This window comes from Tetrao urogallus (assembly GCF_951394365.1).
Source record: "Tetrao urogallus genome assembly, chromosome: 5".
Lineage (NCBI taxonomy): Eukaryota > Metazoa > Chordata > Aves > Galliformes > Phasianidae > Tetrao > Tetrao urogallus.
Genome location: NC_136818.1, coordinates 48,608,395 through 48,626,352, shown reverse-complemented (window position 1 = coordinate 48,626,352; position 17,958 = coordinate 48,608,395). Strand labels below are relative to the sequence as shown.

At 41.8% G+C, this 17,958-nt stretch overlaps 1 protein-coding gene across 1 annotated transcript; it reads left to right on the top strand.

The window, feature by feature from the left end:
• Positions 1–321: 321 nt before the first annotated feature.
• On the top strand, positions 322–16,387 carry LIPA (lipase A, lysosomal acid type; the record flags this gene model as incomplete). Its single annotated transcript, XM_079535909.1, has 11 exons — positions 322–426; positions 1,402–1,522; positions 5,486–5,684; positions 6,051–6,160; positions 6,746–6,882; positions 8,291–8,437; positions 9,862–9,933; positions 11,538–11,609; positions 12,502–12,731; positions 15,914–16,108; positions 16,261–16,387. 11 exons carry the CDS (start codon positions 322–324, stop codon positions 16,385–16,387), a joined length of 1,515 nt encoding a protein of 504 aa, XP_079392035.1.
• Between the last annotated feature and the right edge of the window lie 1,571 nt (positions 16,388–17,958).

Here is a 17,958-nt window from a genome sequence, read left to right as displayed (position 1 = left end):
CCCGCCCCTCGGGCCGCGATAGGCCGCGCCGCGTGGCCTGAGCGCCGCCGCCGGCCCCGCTCCCTCCTCCCGCCGCGGGTTCGGTGCGCGGACGGTTCCGTGGCCGGGGGGAGGCGTGAGGGCCGCGGGACACGCCCGGCCCGGCCGCGCGCTTTCAGCCGCTCGGGGCTGGGCAGCCTCGTCCTCGCCCCGTCAGTGGGCGTCCGCCCCCGCCCTGTCACGCGGTCCCGTGCCGGCCGCGGGGCTCGGCGGAGGAGGAACATAAGCCCGCGGCGGGGCCGCTTTCTTATACGGCGAGCCGTCCTCCCTCAGCCCGGCAGGATGCGGGGCCTGCTGCCTGCAGCCGTGCTGCTGTACGGCGTCGTCGTTCCGGGCGCGTTCGCTGTCGGGAGAAGGAACGTGGACCCCGAGACGAACATGAACATCGTGAGTTGTGGTGCGGGGCGGGGGAACGCCGCTGGAGCCGGGCGGGTTGTAGTGCGGGGGACAGCCGCTGCAGCCTCTGAACGGCGGCGAGGCCAGCTCGGAGGTGCGTTGCGCCGTGTGGTTCCGGGACGGCGGCTTCGGCTACTGCCGGCCCCGAGCCCCGCACCTCTCTTTCGAGTCCTCCTTCGGCCCCTGATGCCTGCAGTCGATCTCTCTTCTGTGACTTCTGAGCTCGCTATGTGGGTTTCGCTAGAAAAGAGCGTGCTTATAGAATGTACATAATGCTGGTGCCGTCCTCCCGTAGTTGCAGCGACAGCTGCTTGCCTTTCTGTTCTGTCCTTCCCTTCCGAAGAGAGATGAACTCTTTGTAGAATGCCCCGGGTTGAGAGCGTCCCGCGAACAGCGCGCTGCTTCTGGCTCCACGCAACACCTCCCAGAATCAAAGCCGGTGTCCAAGCATTGCATGAACTCCAGGCTCTGTGCTGTGACGCTGCCCTGCAGCACCTGTGCCACGCAGGCTTCTTCCTTCCTTCTCATCCTCTGTATGCCGCTGTGGTACCAGGCGTTGCAGTGCTTGTTTGTTTTTGGAAGATACTATTTTTCTTGAGAGAAAATAATAGAATCAGGGTATGACCACGTCACTTTTTGCCTGCCATTTCTGTCTCAGAGCTTTGCCCTGTTACAAAAATTCCCTTTTCAATGCTGCAATCTTTTGCACTATAACAAAGGTGTGACAGTGTGTGGGGACAGTGTAAGTCCTCCCAGGTCCCTGGGTTAATGCTTGTACTCCAGCAGGCTCTTACCTCGCGTAGGTCTCAGAAGAAACCTGTCTGTGGTGGATGGAGGGATGGCTATGGTACACTCCTGCCGTGTCCTGTAATTTCACCTTGCTGTTGGGAAGTAGCCCGGGGTACTCTGAGCATGTTAATGAATGAAGCAGGCTGGGAGCCTGACTTCTTTCTTCTCTTTTTTCAGAGTCAGATTATCACGTTCAGGGGATACCCCAGTGAGGAGTATGAAGTGATAACAGAAGATGGGTACATTCTTTCTGTTAACAGAATTCCTTATGGAAGAAAAGATCTGGGACAGAGCAAAGGTAAGATTTATTTCTGCTTGGAAAAAACAGTAAGGCGTGGAAAAGTTCTACACTTTATAAAAAAGGGGAAAAAAAAAAAAAAGAAAAAAAAAAAAGTTTGACAACTTCTGCTCCTACAATCTTTCAGAAGAAGATTACAGACTGTAACCTATGGAGTTACGATCTGTGACTAGTGAATGTCACGGCCAGAATGGCTCAGGTGTATTTAGAGTGACTTCAGTGAGGGAGGGGTGAAAGAATTAGAAAGCTGCCTTTTCCTGGCATTTCCATTTTGTGACATTAACGCAGTCCCTTTGTTGTTTGGTTTTTGATGGCCTGAGAGGCCCAGATCTTCTGGCAGGGAGAAAATAGGACTAAGACATTTTTAAATATTGATTTAGTGTCCTGAAAAGAGTTTGACTGTACCATTGTAGCACTGTTTCAAACCACATTGAAAAAAAACCTTATAAAAAAAGAATTTTGTTCTAAGTGCCTGAATATTTTCGGAAGTAGGCACAACTTGTATTCCTTTTCTTGTGAAATACAACTGAACTATAAGGGCTACCATTGGGAGCTTCACTAAATAATTACTTCCTGATTTCTGGGGCATAGGGGGAAGAATCATTTTGCTCATTGTAACCACTGAATCTGCCTTTCCAGCAAGTTACAAGCTAGAACAAGTTCTGCTGTTGTGGTGTCATTTTGTATACATTGCTGCTTAAATTGGAAGATATTTTAATGAGAGAATATAACTTCAGAGCATCTTGAGTAGAATACATTTAAAATACAGTGCAAATTAACATATGTAGCAGATTATTGGCAGCAGTGAGCTCAGACCAGCTTTTTTTATAGATGTGATTTGATGGGGAGCAGGGAGGGTGGTTGGCATAAACCACCAGACGACTCTTTCACAGTAATCTTTACAGTTTATAAGATTGCTTAAAGCCATGGAAGGAGGCAGGGGGTGCTCAGGTGATAGAAATGGAGTGTAAGTTGAGACTCATGGGAGCAGTATGAGCAAAGGTTTTTGCAGCGACTGAATGATGGAATGCTCTAAAAAATGAGAGAAATGTGTGTGGAGGAAGAGAAATAGATGGCCTTTGGATTGTTTCTTGCTCTGCGTGCAGAAATAAGTGTGTCTGAATAGCAGTCACTGAATTTGGTACTGGTTATACCACCACCCCTTAGAAAAGGTCATACTGACAACTGCATGTGTACAAAAGCAGCTAGTTTGCATACAGACTGCATCTATCCTAAAGACTACCTGAGAACCTTTGGGACAAAAAAACTTGCAATGAGAGGTTAAGAATAAAAAAGTGGTGTTTAAATAATAATTGATTGCCCTTTTGCTGTGGGTGCAAACAAGACTATGGGAAATGCCTCTCCTCTTCTAAAGGCCGGGCAGCAGTCTTGCCTGCTGGTTCTGTAGGTGTTGGGGTGTTTGCACCATGCACTGTCTTTCACAAGGTTGGTGCATGCATGAAGCCAGTCAAACCTGGCAGATGTCTTTGTCCTGAAGTTTCAGAGAAACCACAGGAAAAATCTGCCTGGAACGTGTTGATTTTTGTTAAGTCTTTCATCTATGACATAAGCAAACAGAAGTTTCCTGACTTGTGGGAATTCTCCACATTCCCCTTGCCACACCCTCTATCCCAAGTTCATGTTTTGCAAAGTGCCTTAATTTTAAAAACAAGGATTACTGAGCACATGTGGGGAAGTATGATCTCTTAGAAGAATGAAGATCTCAAAGTTCATGTTGATCTTAAGTTTTTACAGACTTGGTATCTTTTCCCAGAAAGATACCAATGATGTGTTACTGCTGACTTAGCGTATGTATGCCATAATTCTTTTGCAATACCTCTTAATGTGAATAGGATTCCTTGGAGTTATGGATCACATGATGTTTTGGAACAAACCTACAGTTCCTCTGCTTAAAAAAAAAGGGGGGGGGGGGTGGGGGGGGGAAGGGAAAAACAAATGGAGAGAATAAAAAAAAAACCAAAAAGTCAATGATTTCCATTTTTAGTAGTAAGTAAATATCTTAGGTAACTGCATTGTACAGGTGAGAATAGCATTGAAATAAGTTCTTCTTTCTTTTGGACAGATTTATATTTTCAATAACTTTACTTAGGCCACATATAGATTTTTTTGAAGTTTTAACTGTTTTACTGAAAGGAGTTGTTGATGTGACAGTAAAAGAATGTAAGAGGGATTGTATTTCTAAGTGTATCTTCCAGTTAGAATTGGGATTGTGTGTGATTAGAACAAAATGTTATGTATAGGAAAGGGTATTTTTAAGTTTCCACCCTTCTTTTTCCCTTTTTGGATTTTTAGGACCAAAGGTGATTAAAAATGATTATTGTCGAAGTCAGTTTGTCTTGTGATTGCACAAATCATGTGCTTCAGGAAGTGAAAACGGAACTGGCAGAAGTTCAGAAGCTGGTGGTTAACAGGAGGACAGAATTAAAGCATTGAAGGATTTGAACAGCTTCCCCCTTTCTATGTTAATTAAAATATATATATATATGTTTATCTGAGTTTAATAAAAGGAAAGAAAATACAAAGCTAGAATTGGTCATTACTGAAAATAAATTTAGTGTGAGGCATGAAAATCCTACACGCAGAAAGAGATGAGCTATTACTACACTATAGAAAACAGTAGTGAAATTGTACTGTTCTGAGTGTTTGTTTGGCATTGCTGGAGATTTGTTTTTTTGGCATGGGCACTATGTCACAATGTTTTTATTTTTCAAATGAAATGGGAAAAACAGGCATGAGAAAGCTCCCCTTTCCCAGACAAAAAGGCTGTCGAGGGAGAGAAATGTTGCTGATTTGGGTTTATGGAACTCACAGTAAACCTTTCTGAACACAGCCTGGTTGTGGCTGTTTCTACTGAAAGATCTAAGTCCACTTTATCAATGTAGAAATCACTGTGTGAACTTGGGACTGTTGTAGAACGATGTATCATTGGAGGAAGTTCAATTCCTGAGTAATTTCTGGCATTGAGATAAAATTACCATCTTGCATTTCAGTTATTAAAGCAGGAATAAAGGAGTCATTTTCTGTTTTAGAGTAGGAGTATCAGGAGAGAAGTTTGCAAAATTTCATGTGGATATTCTCTGTGGTGCTTTAGCTACTTATATTGCTTGCATTATAAATAGTGTGGCCAGCAGGAGCAGAGAGGTGATCATCCCCCTCTACTCAGCACTGGTGATGCTGCACCTTGAGTACTGTGTTCAGTTTTGGGCCCCTCACTACAGGAAAGATGTTGAGGTCCTGGAGCGTGTCCAGAGAAGGGCAACAAAACTGGTGAGGGGTCTGGAGCACAAGTCTTATGAGGAGCAGCTGAGGGAGCTGGAATTGTTCAGTCTGGAAAAGAGGAGTCTCAGGGGAGACCTCATTGCACTCTACAACCTCCTGAAGGGAGGTTGTGGTGAAGAGGGATTTGGCCTCTTCTCCCAGGCAATGAGCAGGACACGGGGTAATGGCCGCAAGTTGTATCAGAGGAGGTTTAGATTAGACATAAGGAAGAACTATTTCTCTCAGAGAGCGGTCAGGCACTGGAATGGCTGCCCAGGGAGGTGGTGGAGTTGCCATCCCTGGCAGTGTTCAAGAGGCATCTGGATGGTGTGCTGCATGATATGGTTTAGTGCTTGTGGTGGCAATGGAGATGAGGGGACAGTTGGACTAGATGATCTTATAGGTCATTTCCAATCTTGTGATTCTATGATTCTGAGGGAAGAAAGGCCTTTGAAACTTAAACTTCCTTATTGTCTACTCACATTGTTCTTTGGGTTCTGCTAAGAGCGTTGGTAACAAAAAGATATTGGTTGGGGCCAATACTGGTACTGCTAATCTTCAAATATTGAAGTTGAAATATTCAAAGTATGAATCTGATGCAGACTTTCAGTCACTCACCTGAATCTTTTTTAGCTTCCTATTAACATGGACTTGAAAGTCTATGATAAATGCTTTGTTTTTCAGGTCCAAGGCCAGCTGTGTTTTTGCAGCATGGTTTGCTTGCTGATGGCACCAACTGGATCACAAACTTGGATTACAACAGCCTTGGCTTTATGCTGGCAGATGCAGGCTATGATGTATGGCTGGGAAACAGCAGAGGGAACACCTGGTCCAGGAAACATATACACTTCACAGTGAAGCAAGAAGAGTTCTGGATTTTTAGGTATCCTCATCTTTGCAGACAAACTAAGCGTGCTATTTGTGAACAAGTTTCTGTCTTTTCCTGTCACCCCGTTTCAGTTGCGGTGTGGATGTACAAGAGGCTTTCTTTCTGTTTGTGCCCTGACACATGTAGAGCAAATAAAGGGAAGTTTTATGGTCAGTGTTGTGTCCTAAGACGGCTTTCATAGATGGTCAGTAGGACAGTAATTGCTTTCAGCAGTACTTGGTGTGATGACAGCACCAGAGTGTACAGTTACATCCAAAGAAAGCTTTTCTTTATGTCCAGGCAGTTGGATTTTACTGTTCTTCAGAACAGTAAAGCTCTATGCAACCATTGCACTCTGATAATTTTGTCTTTGCATTGTAGCTTTGATGAAATGGCTAAATATGACATTCCAGCTTCTGTGGACTTCATTTTGAAGAAAACTGGCCAGGAACAACTATTTTATGTTGGCCATTCACAGGGCACCACCATGGGTATGTGAGAAGAGAAGATGCATTCAGTAGAAAATGCTGTTTTTGAAATGATGACAAATTCTATGCGTATGGTTTAATGATGTTTAAAAAAAAAAAAAAAAAAAAAAAAAATTAAAAAAATCTACAGCTTCTGTTTTTTGACTGCTTCCTGAAAATATTCATCATTAAGAAGAAAATGACTAATGTTCTGTTCTTACTTTAAGTGGGAGGCTGTTGAAATGAGAAAATGAAGTTATAGATTCAGTACAGTTCCTACTGAAATATGTATTTTGATAAGCTACACATAATAATAATGTAGAGTTATGAGATATATGTAGAATAAATCTACCATTTCTGGAATATTTACTGTATAGAAGGTCTGCATCAAGTACTTCTAGACCTGCAAACAAAAAGAAGAATATTGAGTTGCTCAGCACCAACTTTTTATTTTCAGAAGAAATCCTTCTGATCTTACAGAAAATAGTCACACTATTGATCTAAGAGTTTTGCACACATCTTAGATTTTGTAAAATCACCTCCATAAGAAATTCTTGTCTGTTGCGTTTCAGTGATGATGTTTGTTAATTATTCTCTTATCATTTGCAGCTTTCATTGCTTTTTCAACTTTGCCAAAGCTGGCCAAAAAAATAAAAATGTTCTTTGCCTTGGCACCAGTAGCTACAGTCAAGTTTGCCACTAGCCCTCTGACAAAGCTGGGAGCGTTTCCTGATCTGCTTATCAAGGTTTGTTTTTTCATGTTTGTATTTTAACCCAAAGGAAGAGTGTCTCTGGCTGAAAACAGTATAACAAAGAACGTTAATAGCTGTGGATTAGAGATTAGTGTGTTCCACAGGAACACTGGGCCAGTTTTTCCACAGTAATGCTATGCAAGTCAGCAGTGACTTCTCTGGTTTTACTACTGTCTAATGATACAATCTGCATTGGTGGTGTTGTGTGCCTTACAAGTACAACATCTTAGGTGGAATAAAATAATGGTTGTTGTGGTTACATATTTCTGGAATTCAGGCTAAAGGAATAATGCAACAGTTCTTCTGTTTTAGGAGAGTCATGTGATAGCTTTAGATAGTATTTTTGAATTGTCATGAACTTTAACAGATTTATTTCACAATGACTATTAAGTACAGGAGGAAGATCCATCAGAGGGTGATGATGTGTAGCAGCTTTATTTAGATGTTATTAGTCAGATTAATGACTGGAGTTTGTCTTTCACCATTAACAACAAAGGGAATGTAGGCAGACTGGCAGGCTGCAGTCAGCGCCTGGAGTCAAACATTGTGAACACCCTCCTGTGTGTCATTTTTAATGATCACTTCTTTATACCACCTGTGGCGATTCCCATGCAGGCCTGGTTGTCCTCGGAGATAAAACCTTGTGCTGGTTTAGTGCGTCCTTGTATGCATTACTTATACCTGCACCAAAAGCAGCTAACATAAAAAATGGACTTTATGTGAGAAGGAGTAGCTGAGCGGTGCCCTCTGCAGATGCTCATGTTGTGCTTGACTCTCAGGGTGACTTGCAAAAAAAACAACCAACCAAAATAAACCAACTGGATTGCACAAATACTTGAGAGCCACAAACTTGTGAGTCAGTCACATTCTTAAAAACGCTGTATCACTTTCTAAGGAAGTGCTGAGTGGGCCACTTTAAAATTTTGGAAGTTTTAAAAATACTAACAAGAGGAAGTAGCCATAACAGCTCATACAACTTGTTTTTCTTGCAAGTTCCTCTCTTCAAGCCATGTAAGTGCAAGGCCATTTCACATTAGCAGGTGCAGCTTAGCCTCAAATGATTCTGATGACAAGAAGCTCTACAGTACTCCTTTAAAATATTGAATTTAAAAATGAATTTGAGAGGAGATTCGAAATTGCATCATTGTCCCAGATCCCATATACGTTTTGTGGGCGGTAATTCACTGTACTGTTTGTAGCAGAATCACTAACCCTGACTTTCCCAAAGGACTGTAAACAAGGTTGATAAGGAGGTAGGTGTTTGTTTTTCTTTTTTCTTTGAATATGACTTGCCCGTCAACAGTGCAAATGGAAATAATTACCCTAAGTATTTTTAGTATTAAAACTAAAACCAGGTGATTCAGTTCAGTTACATGTCTGTGCTACGTTTGTTATTTTGTAGAACTTGTTTGGAAAGAAGCAATTCCTTCCTCAGAATTTTTGGCTGAAGTGGCTTGCTACCCATGTTTGCACCCACAGAATACTTGATGACCTTTGTGGCAATGTATTCTTTCTTCTGTGTGGCTTTAATGAGAGAAACTTGAATATGGTATGTTTTGATGTCTTTTAACAGTGAAGTTATTGCAAACTCTTAACACAGCATTGACTATATCACTGTACCAATTGTTCTTTACATGTAAATAGAAAATAATGCCTTTGTTATGCAAAGCATGCATGTATATATTTGCTTGGTGTAGATGTAATTGTCCAGTTGGAATGGATAGAATTCGCCTTTTTAAAAAGATACTGAGAAACTAAATTATTTTAGGTATTTTGGAGCAGTAGGTAAAAGAAATGAATGTGATGGAGCAGGAATGTCATTCATCTTTGAAAGATGAGAGGAATAAAGATATCACTTTCTACCACTTTCAGTGAAATTATTAAAATTTTCTGGTCTCTTGGTGGACATGTGCAGTTGTTTTCTCTGGAGCCAATGTCCACCCCCATTGATGACTTCATCTCTGGTCCTAGTTGCACAGGGTTTGTCCATATAACTTTTTGTTATCTAAAAGCTTGTTCATAGTATCATAGAATGGCTTGGGTTGGAAGGGACCTCAAAGAGCATCCAGTTCCAGTCCCCCTGCTGCAGGTGGGGTTGCCAACCACTGAATCAGGCTAGTCACTAGATCAGGCTGCCCAGGGACCCATCCAACCTGGTCTTCCCCACCCCCAGGGATGGGACATCCACAGCCTCTCTGGGCAGCCATGCTAGGTGCTAACCTAATAACCATCTCAGTGAAAATTTCCATCTTATTTAGTTAACAGCAATTGGTGTGTATTTTTTTTTGTTTTCTTTTTTAAATGCTTCTGTCCTTGACATCAGCAGAAGCTGGTATCAGATTACCCATCAGTAGAAGGAGGCAGAGGATGTCTTTGGTTGGAGTGAGATGGAATTAGTGTTATTTTTGTCACTGCTCACCGTGTGTGAAAATGCATTTTGTATGTCAACTCAGGGGTGCAGCTCTTTTGATATTTTCTTGCCCAAGACATATGTATTTGTCAGCATTAAAACTGTATATTTTTAATTCCAGGATCCTAAGTTTCCCCTGGGTATAGGATTCTTTTAAACTGAAGGTGTATGATGCTTTGAGTCATTGTTAGTTGACAGCTACTCATTCAGATGTAGAGCGATTTTGATTTTTCTCTGAAGATCCATGTAAATACTTAATGTGTTCCCAACTCTTACAATTACAGCACTTTTTGAAAGGTGCTCTAACTATGTAAGAATAATTAGGTATGTCATTATTACGTTTAAAAATGAGCTGTAAGTTATGCAGTCAACTACAGTACGTATGAAACCTTAACCTCATCTCTGTTTGTATGGTGCTTGTGAAGTGTTTTCTTTAATTTTTTTTTTTTTTTTTTTAAGAATAGTTCTAAGAGGAACTGTCAATTTTGTGTTTGTTCTAGAAGAAATAATGGGTAGATCTTATGTGCTGTGAAGTGTAAATTGTGTTAATTATCTTGTTGCAGAGCCGTGTGGACGTGTACTCATCGCATTGCCCTGCAGGGACATCTGTACAAAACATGATCCACTGGAGCCAGGTAGTTTTCAGAATCTAAAGTTCATGACTCTAGCTTGCCTGTGGAATACCGACACCCCCTGATACTTAAGTGGAATAAAATTTCAGTGTGTGTATGCAGCATAGCCTTGATGAAATTATGGAACTGCTAATAATCAGAATAGCAGCTGTTCACTGCAGCTGCTTTGATATTGACCTTATGGTGACTGAGCCCTCCTCCCTATCTCAGTAAAAGCATGCTGATGTTAAGCAGTTTAGGCCAGTAAACAATACAAGTGGAATGACTTAACTCAGTAACAAATATTTGCTTGCCTTTTCAGCAAGCCTTGTTTTGACTAGAAGTTATATTTTTAACCAGGGAAGAGTAGCTTTATATTCAACCATATTGTTTGGTTTTATTTTATGGTGGTTTTTGTTTTTTTGTTTTTTAGTATATTTTGTACTTCACCTCAGAGCACAGTTACCTCATGCCTATGATGCTGCTGTGCTGCTCAGCAGGCCCAGCTATATGCTGGCAAGCAGGAGGAGATTGTCATGGAAGCAGTGATCATTGCTGTGTTTAATCTTGTAGGTGGACTTGTTCATCCATTCAGAAGTGATCTGTTGCACTGCAAACAGTGGTTGAGTGTTGAACAGAAGGAAATTTGTGAACGCTCTTTTTTCTTTCTTTCTTTCTTTTTTTTTTTTTTTTTTTTTTTTTTCTCCAGAGAGGGGAAATGGTGTTAAATCAGAATAGACTTTATAATAAAGGTTCACTGCTGTATTCGTGTAGGTTGCCATGAAGGTAATACCTTCTACTTATTTCCATGGAAATGATGAAAGATGCAAGAAGTACAGTAACACTATCTGATAGAGCCAATTTTCAGCTGTTTTCCAACATAGTCACCACCATTAGCTATGCATTTTTGCCAGCAATTAACAAGAGCATGCATACTACATTTGTAAACATCTGCACCAGTGGAGGTGACACACTGTTACTGTCACTGCTGAAATGTACCACCCACTGCCTCACTGTGTTCACATCCTACTGTTTGGTCTCCAGAAACATTCAGCAAGCGTCAAGGGATGTCAGTAGGTGCCATTTTTTTTCTGCGTGGAGGAATTCAGTGATACATCTTTGCTTTGGGTACCATTGTGTCAGACTGCTCCTCTGCTGCTGTCTGTCTCTCAGCAACAAACAGTCATAGAATATTGGCAGAAGGTTCAACCTCTGCTTCTGTACCAACATCTGACTCTGACACTGTGGCTCAAAATAATTATAGGGGGCATTACTTTTGGAGCAGACCTGGTACATTTAAACAACTATGAAACTGTTTCAGAAGTAAGCATGAAGTTGTCACATCCTGGCTTTGGATACTGAAAACTGTTTTTCTTAGTCTTTCCTACTGTTGTTACAACAGTCGGTGGTCTGTTGGTATTCAATCTTAATGTTTCCAACTCCCAAGATGTGAGGCAAAGCAGTGATCCTTGTCCTTGTAAGCACTTGGCATTTCAGTGTCTCATGTGTGAGCTGCCTTTGCCAGTTCTCCAGCAGATAGTGCTTTGCTTTTTTTTTTTTTTTTTTAATCCCTTTGATAGAAGTTTTTTGGATTTTCAATGTGTGTGTGAATGTTTGTTCATTTCTAGGCTGTGAAATCTGGGGAACTCAAAGCTTATGACTGGGGAAGCAAGGCTGCAAATATGGCTCACTACAACCAGGTAGTTACTTTTCATGGATCTGTTTAAAATTTTAAAGTGTTGCAAAAACAAGTCTTTGGGCACTTATTCAAGGTGCTGCGTTTATGTTGTGTTCTAAATGGTGTTGCCCTGTAACCAGACTGGAGATGTGCCTTCTCAAAAATAAAGAAACAAAACACAAGTATTCTTCCCCCCCCCCAAAAAAAAAAAAAAAAAAAAAATCACAAACAAAAAAACCCACCAAACCCACAATCAAGAAACACAGAGCCGTACAGCTCTGAGGTAGTCCTCAATCATAACAGAGTCCATGCTCAGATATGAAGTTGTGGTGGCACAGTGTTTCTTGAAGGTCATCCTTTTGTCAAAATTTAATTAAAATTCTGCCTATGTCATGAAATCCCAGTGCACTTCTCACAAGTAGGGACATACTGTAAATTCGTGCGTATTGTTCATCCTCAGCTTCTTAATCTTCAATCATGTTCGTTTCTAAATTGCTATGTGTAGTACTAAAAATATTTTGCCCCTTGTCATTTTAGTGACTGGAAAATACTGCAGTGGTGTACTTCCAGAGGAGCTGTCACTTCTGTTTGACTGGGGTTTTGAAATTCTTGAATGAAATGTGTACTGAGAAGTCTCAGAGAAGTCTCAGAAATCTCAGTGTTACTTTCCTAGCTTGCAGGCTCTCCAAGCCACGTTTTTACTGCTGTATATAATATAATATTGCAGAACACTTTGGAATTACTTTTCTTCTTGAAAGTCAGGATTCCATCTACACCTCTGCCTGTCCAAAAACAAAAGAGAAAGTCAGAATCTGACATATCTTTACAGTTACTAGTATATTATGCTGCAGTTTTGTACTGTCCTAGAGACTTGTTCTTTCTAATGATTTCGTTTCCATTTTTTTGTCCCTCAGTCTACTCCCCCTTTCTACAAAGTAAAAGAGATGACTGTACCAACTGCTGTATGGACTGGTGGACAGGATTTGCTGGCAGACCCAAAGGATGTTGCCATGCTGCTCACTCAGATCACAAACTTGGTTTACCACAAACACATTCCAGAATGGGAACACTTGGATTTCATCTGGGGCCTTGATGCACCTCACCGCATGTATAATGAAATGATTAACATGATGAGGAAGTATTCGTAAACCAGCGTTGTATTTCAGAGTATTAGTTCACCAGAAATTCACTTTTCTGGAGCATTTGCTTTTCTGGCAATAATGCTACATTGCTTATTTATGTTATGTTTTTAAAATGCCGGGAATGACTACTGAATAGGATTCACATTTGATTTTTTTTCCTCAGTGTTATTTTTCCCTCTTGCAAAAATCCTCATTCTAACCTGCTGATTTTGCACACAGTGGCACAAGATCAAAAAACAAGCAGTGTAACTTTGCACACATATCATGTGTATAGATTTAGTTATGTCTGAAAGACAAAATAGTCCACTGAGCACCAGAGAACTTGAGAATTTAGAAGTGTTTTGCTCTGTGTGAAATGCTGCCAGTTCTTACTACATTGCCACTTCTGAGTACCTGTCAGAAGTACTCCTTGTATTGCAGTGACCCCATTTGATGCTGGTACTTCAAAAAGCACTTAGTGACTTCCTGTTGTGTTATTTTAGCCATTATTCAGAAGCTAGCTACATCAGGTGACTTTCTTTTTCAATATCGCCAAGAAGAATTGTCTCGAAGTCATAGAAGATCACCACTGTCGATTGGAAATCAAAAAAAGTGCACTAATCAAACAGCATCACTGAAGCTTTCCATGTTCCACATAATAGCTATGGATAAGGATTGTTACTTGCCCTTGCTAAATCCTGGAACAGAAGAAGCAATTAGAGGGAATAAAAGAAATACCACTTTTATCTTTGTGAATAGGTTGTGACTTACTAGGAGAATGATGTAAAACATTTGTGTTTTATTTGCACTGACCACTAGAAAACCTTCCTTTCCCCCTGCCGCTACACTTCTGGTCAGGGAAGAGCCAATGTATTAATTCTATATGTTGAACAACTTAGTTTGCATGGACTCTTCCATCTGCTGCTTTGGAAGTCTGTTTACTTTTTAGCTGGTTGTATGGTGCTTGCCACCATTGTGTTCAGGAACTGTAAAGCACAGTGGTGAAGCCTGGCAGTATTTACATCAATTTCCATTTGTCTGTTTCCACTTTATAATGGGGCTAAGCCCCCATTCAGTGGGGGTAGAGAATTCACATTTGCTTTAGAGGCCTGACTTTGGAGCTACAGTTGTCTCTGGTATAGGTGCCTTGCTCTTTCCATTGACTGTGCAGAGAACTTTGGCTCCTCTGAATTTCATGCCTAATGGAGATGAACAATCTCCGGAGTCAGTTACCTCAGTCCAGATGGTAATTTCTGTGCCATTGTTGGAGTTTGTTCCAGATCTCTGTAATCCTAAGAGAAGGAACTGCCTTTTGTATATGGCATAGAAAACAGTACACTTTAAACTGAGGCAGCCTCTTCTTCTTTTTTCTTTTTTTTAATTGGAAAAAGGAAACCACACAAGAAGTCGTGTAAGCCATAAATTAGTGTTTGTTTTGTTGTTTTTTTTTTTTTTTACTCCTAATTCAGTCTCAGGGAGTCCTCAGGCTTTGTTTAAGGAAAAAAGTGGTTTGTGGTATTTCAGTTGTGATTCCTAGCAGGACCTTTAAGTTTGCTTTGTATTTGTAGCAGCTACATTTGCTTCACACTGATGTGCTGGAAGGAAGACTGTAGGAATCCCAATTGACTAACTCTGCAGCTGTGATAGTATGATGGCAAAAGCCATGTGTGTTACGTTCATTAAACTTGAGATATTTCAATAAATGTGAGAGACCTGCTCAGAGTTTGGAGTGATGTGATCTGTTTGACTTCTTGTTTCATGTATGCTTGTGAACCTTTGTGGCAGAGAATGCAGAAAGCCAAGTCTATTCTCACAGCTGTTCATCCATAAAGCAAGTACAATAAAAAAGAACAACTTCCATTTTACTTTTGTCATCAGAGAGGCTTTGCCTAAACATAAAGGGCCATTCATATTGTTTCAGAAGATTTTTCTGAGACTTCTAGGTAAGGTACAAACTATAAATAACTGCTCAACTACTTAGTCATTCTCTAAGCCTGCAGGTTAAGAGTTTCTTTCAAAATACTGACATGGTGAAAAGCTTCTTGTGTTACATTCTTAAACCTTGGGTAATTAGATTGCTTAACTGAGTGTCTGGTAATCTCATAAATAGCATGTAACCACATTATACAACAGGGAAATAATCTTTTTCTTGGTGAATTTGACGTGAATGCCCAGCATCAGTAATAAATAAGCTCAGGCCGTACCTTTCTGTCCATCCTGAATGCAATAGATGTGCAGTCAGGATAGCAGGGTGTTTTGCCAGCTTTGTTACCTATTAGAATTCCTGTGTGCCTGGAAATAAAACCAGAATAATGGAAGCTTTAAACAAAGCCATTCTGGACCTCCTCTCCTTTGCTGGAGCAGGGATGTCTGTGGAAATTGGGAGCTGCTGTGCTGTCCCTGGCCTGCTAGTTACAAGCATTTCATAAGACAAAGTTGGAGGGGCATTGTCAATAGAAAGAGACATGCAAGATAATACATCTGAATGTGCTGGAGAAGAGTAAGACTTTTGATCTAGTAAGGAGCAATACTGAATGCTGCATTTTTTGAAGCAGATCCTGCGTACTTGATGCCTGTTCTATAGACCATTTTTCTCTTACAGTGATGTTGAAGATTGGCTGAAAGATAAGCTTCAAATAATACAAAAGCTGACAGAGAGCATAGGACACCTTCCACTGACATTTGGCAATGTGAGCCAACTACAGTAGGGAGCTGGAGACAGCGGTCCCTGTGCAGCTCATGGATCATCAGACTCACTGACCTGTCTGTATGTGAGCAGCACGCACCATCCTGGGCTGCCGCTCCTGATCTGCAGCACAGATGGGCACACAGGGTTTGGAACATTGGTACGGAAATACTCAGATTCGGAAAACCTGCTCGTTCTTTACAGAAAACTAGGCTGAGCTGAAGATTTTCATCCAAACAGGAGAGAAATGTGTGCAGGAGAGGTCTTCAAGTGCGCAGCACACCAGGGAGCCCGGTGTTGGGGGGCTGCAGGAAGTAGTGGCTCTTGTCCCTTCTCTAGATTCACCTCCAGGATTTGACTCTCAATATACCAAAACATGAGAGTCTATAAGTTGAAAAATACGTAAATATGCGAAGCCCTTTTTTTTCCCACTCAACCTCCAGCCGCATCTGTGACAAAAATCTGCGCCTCCCAACTTCGTGAAGTCGCCATCCCCTGCCCAGCGCTTTGCTGTTCCAGGAGCGCTTCCACAGGCGGGAGCCTCTCCAGCCGGCAGCCCCTGACGGAAGGCTCCGCAGGGTGGCGCCGTTGTGCAGCGCGGCCGCCGCAGCCTTCACAGGGCCGAGCAGAACCGGGCGGCCGTCCCGGCCCGGGGGCGGTGGGCAGGAGGGCAGCGGGCGGGGCGGGCTCCTCGCACCGGGCTCCTGCAGCAAGGTGAGTCCATGTGCGAAGGCTTCAGCTTCACTGCGATTCTAGCTTGATTAGTTGTTTTTAAAGCGAGAGAAGGGGCAGCCTTTAGCATCGTTTGCTGCGGCTACTCGCCTGCTCCCCTGTCACTGTCCTAAGTTTTCCTCTCCGCTCTGCAGCACGCGCCTGTGCCAGCGGGCTCGGCTGCACCGGGCTGTGCCTCAGCTCTGGTACAGCAACCATCTGTCTGCCCAGAGAGCGGGAGGCTGGCGGGAGGGAGAAAGGGTTTTGCCTCTGCTGCTGTGAGATTGGTTTCAGCATGCACATACCAGTTTCCCTTCTTCCTAACTTTTCCTCGCTTTCATAACCACTTGTTTGTGTTCTGCTGTTTACCTCACTGCAGGGCCTGGGGTGGGTGCCTGTGTCTTGTGCTCATGTGGAATCTATTTAAGACCCTTTGCGGGGCCTCATTCCAAGCTATGTGCCCTTCAACCTAACTCCAGAGCAGCAGTCTTGGCTTTTTAAGAGACTCGTTTAGAGTCCTGTAACACATGGGGAAGCTGAGCGAAAAAAGCCAGGGCTGTATTGTTGAATTAAGTACAGAATGGATTTGTGTATGCTTTGTCTTTGCTTTGCTTTGTGTTGACAAGAAAACCTAAGTCAGAGGAAGGAAAATATGCAAAATAAGTGCTTTTTGATGGCAAAGCGAAGGAACTTGAAATCGGTTTCTGGAGAAGAAGAATTTGCTGCCTCTGGTGCATGGCGATTCGCTTTCCTGAGCCTGAATTAATTCCCAGCAGGGTGCAACTTGACAGCAGAGTTCATCCTCCTGAGCGCCAGCAGATGGGGCACAGCGGCGGTGGCTTTGTCTGCCTCGGAGCTGCAGGTTGCCTCTGAGGTAAGCTGTGCTTGCAGCCCTCAGCTCGTTTATGCTTTATGTTACAGGATGTACTAGCAGTAAGGCTGCAAAATTCTGTTATTGTTCCTTAAGGGATTTAAGAATATTTTCCTATGACATAACCTGCAGGCAAAATGCCAAAGTTTTAGCTGATAGGCGTAATTGGTCCTACAGCTTCATGAGAATTCATATAGCCATTAATAATTAGTTGAAACACTGTCTTTAGGGCAGTTAATCAGTTTCCCTCAATCTCCCTTTTGACAGATTTGGAATATGTTATGGAGAAGAATCAGTCCTTGCATAAATCTAATAAAATGGAGAATCATATATTGCGTCTGGGGGCTTAATTCTGATTGTGACTACATAAATAAACAGAAAGCATCTCTCAGAAGAAAATGTTGCGTCTTACACATTGATTGAGTTATAAATGCATTTTTCATGTTCTTATTGGGAAATGGAGGTCAGTTTAAAACATACTTTCAGGACTGAAACAAATCTCTTGGATATAGGTCCTCATCCATCAGATTGGAATGTCTCACAGGGCTTTAGTTTCCCTACATTCAACAACCTGAATTAATTGAATTCAACAGCACAAACTCATGTCAGCAGAAAATCTGAATCTATTTCTAAAACGTGTGTGCAACAGATAAAGTTTTTGAAGTCTGTACCAGAGCTGTCTCCAACATAAAACTTCTGATTGACAGAATAATAGCACAAGTGATAGTAACGTTACTGTTTCAGCAAACTGGAAGTCTAAGGAGGGAGCAAAATTTGTGTTTACTTTAGAGCAGAATCTCTTGAAGACGAAATAGCTGAAGCTGAAGACAAACTTAAGGATTAAGAAACATCCATGCATAGATCAGAAAAGTAACTCATTATTCTTAATTATTAAGAAATTAGGAAACTCTCATTTACACCTGTAAAGATTTAAAATCATCTGAACAAGCTAATAAAGTCATCCAGGAAGCTGAGCTCATTT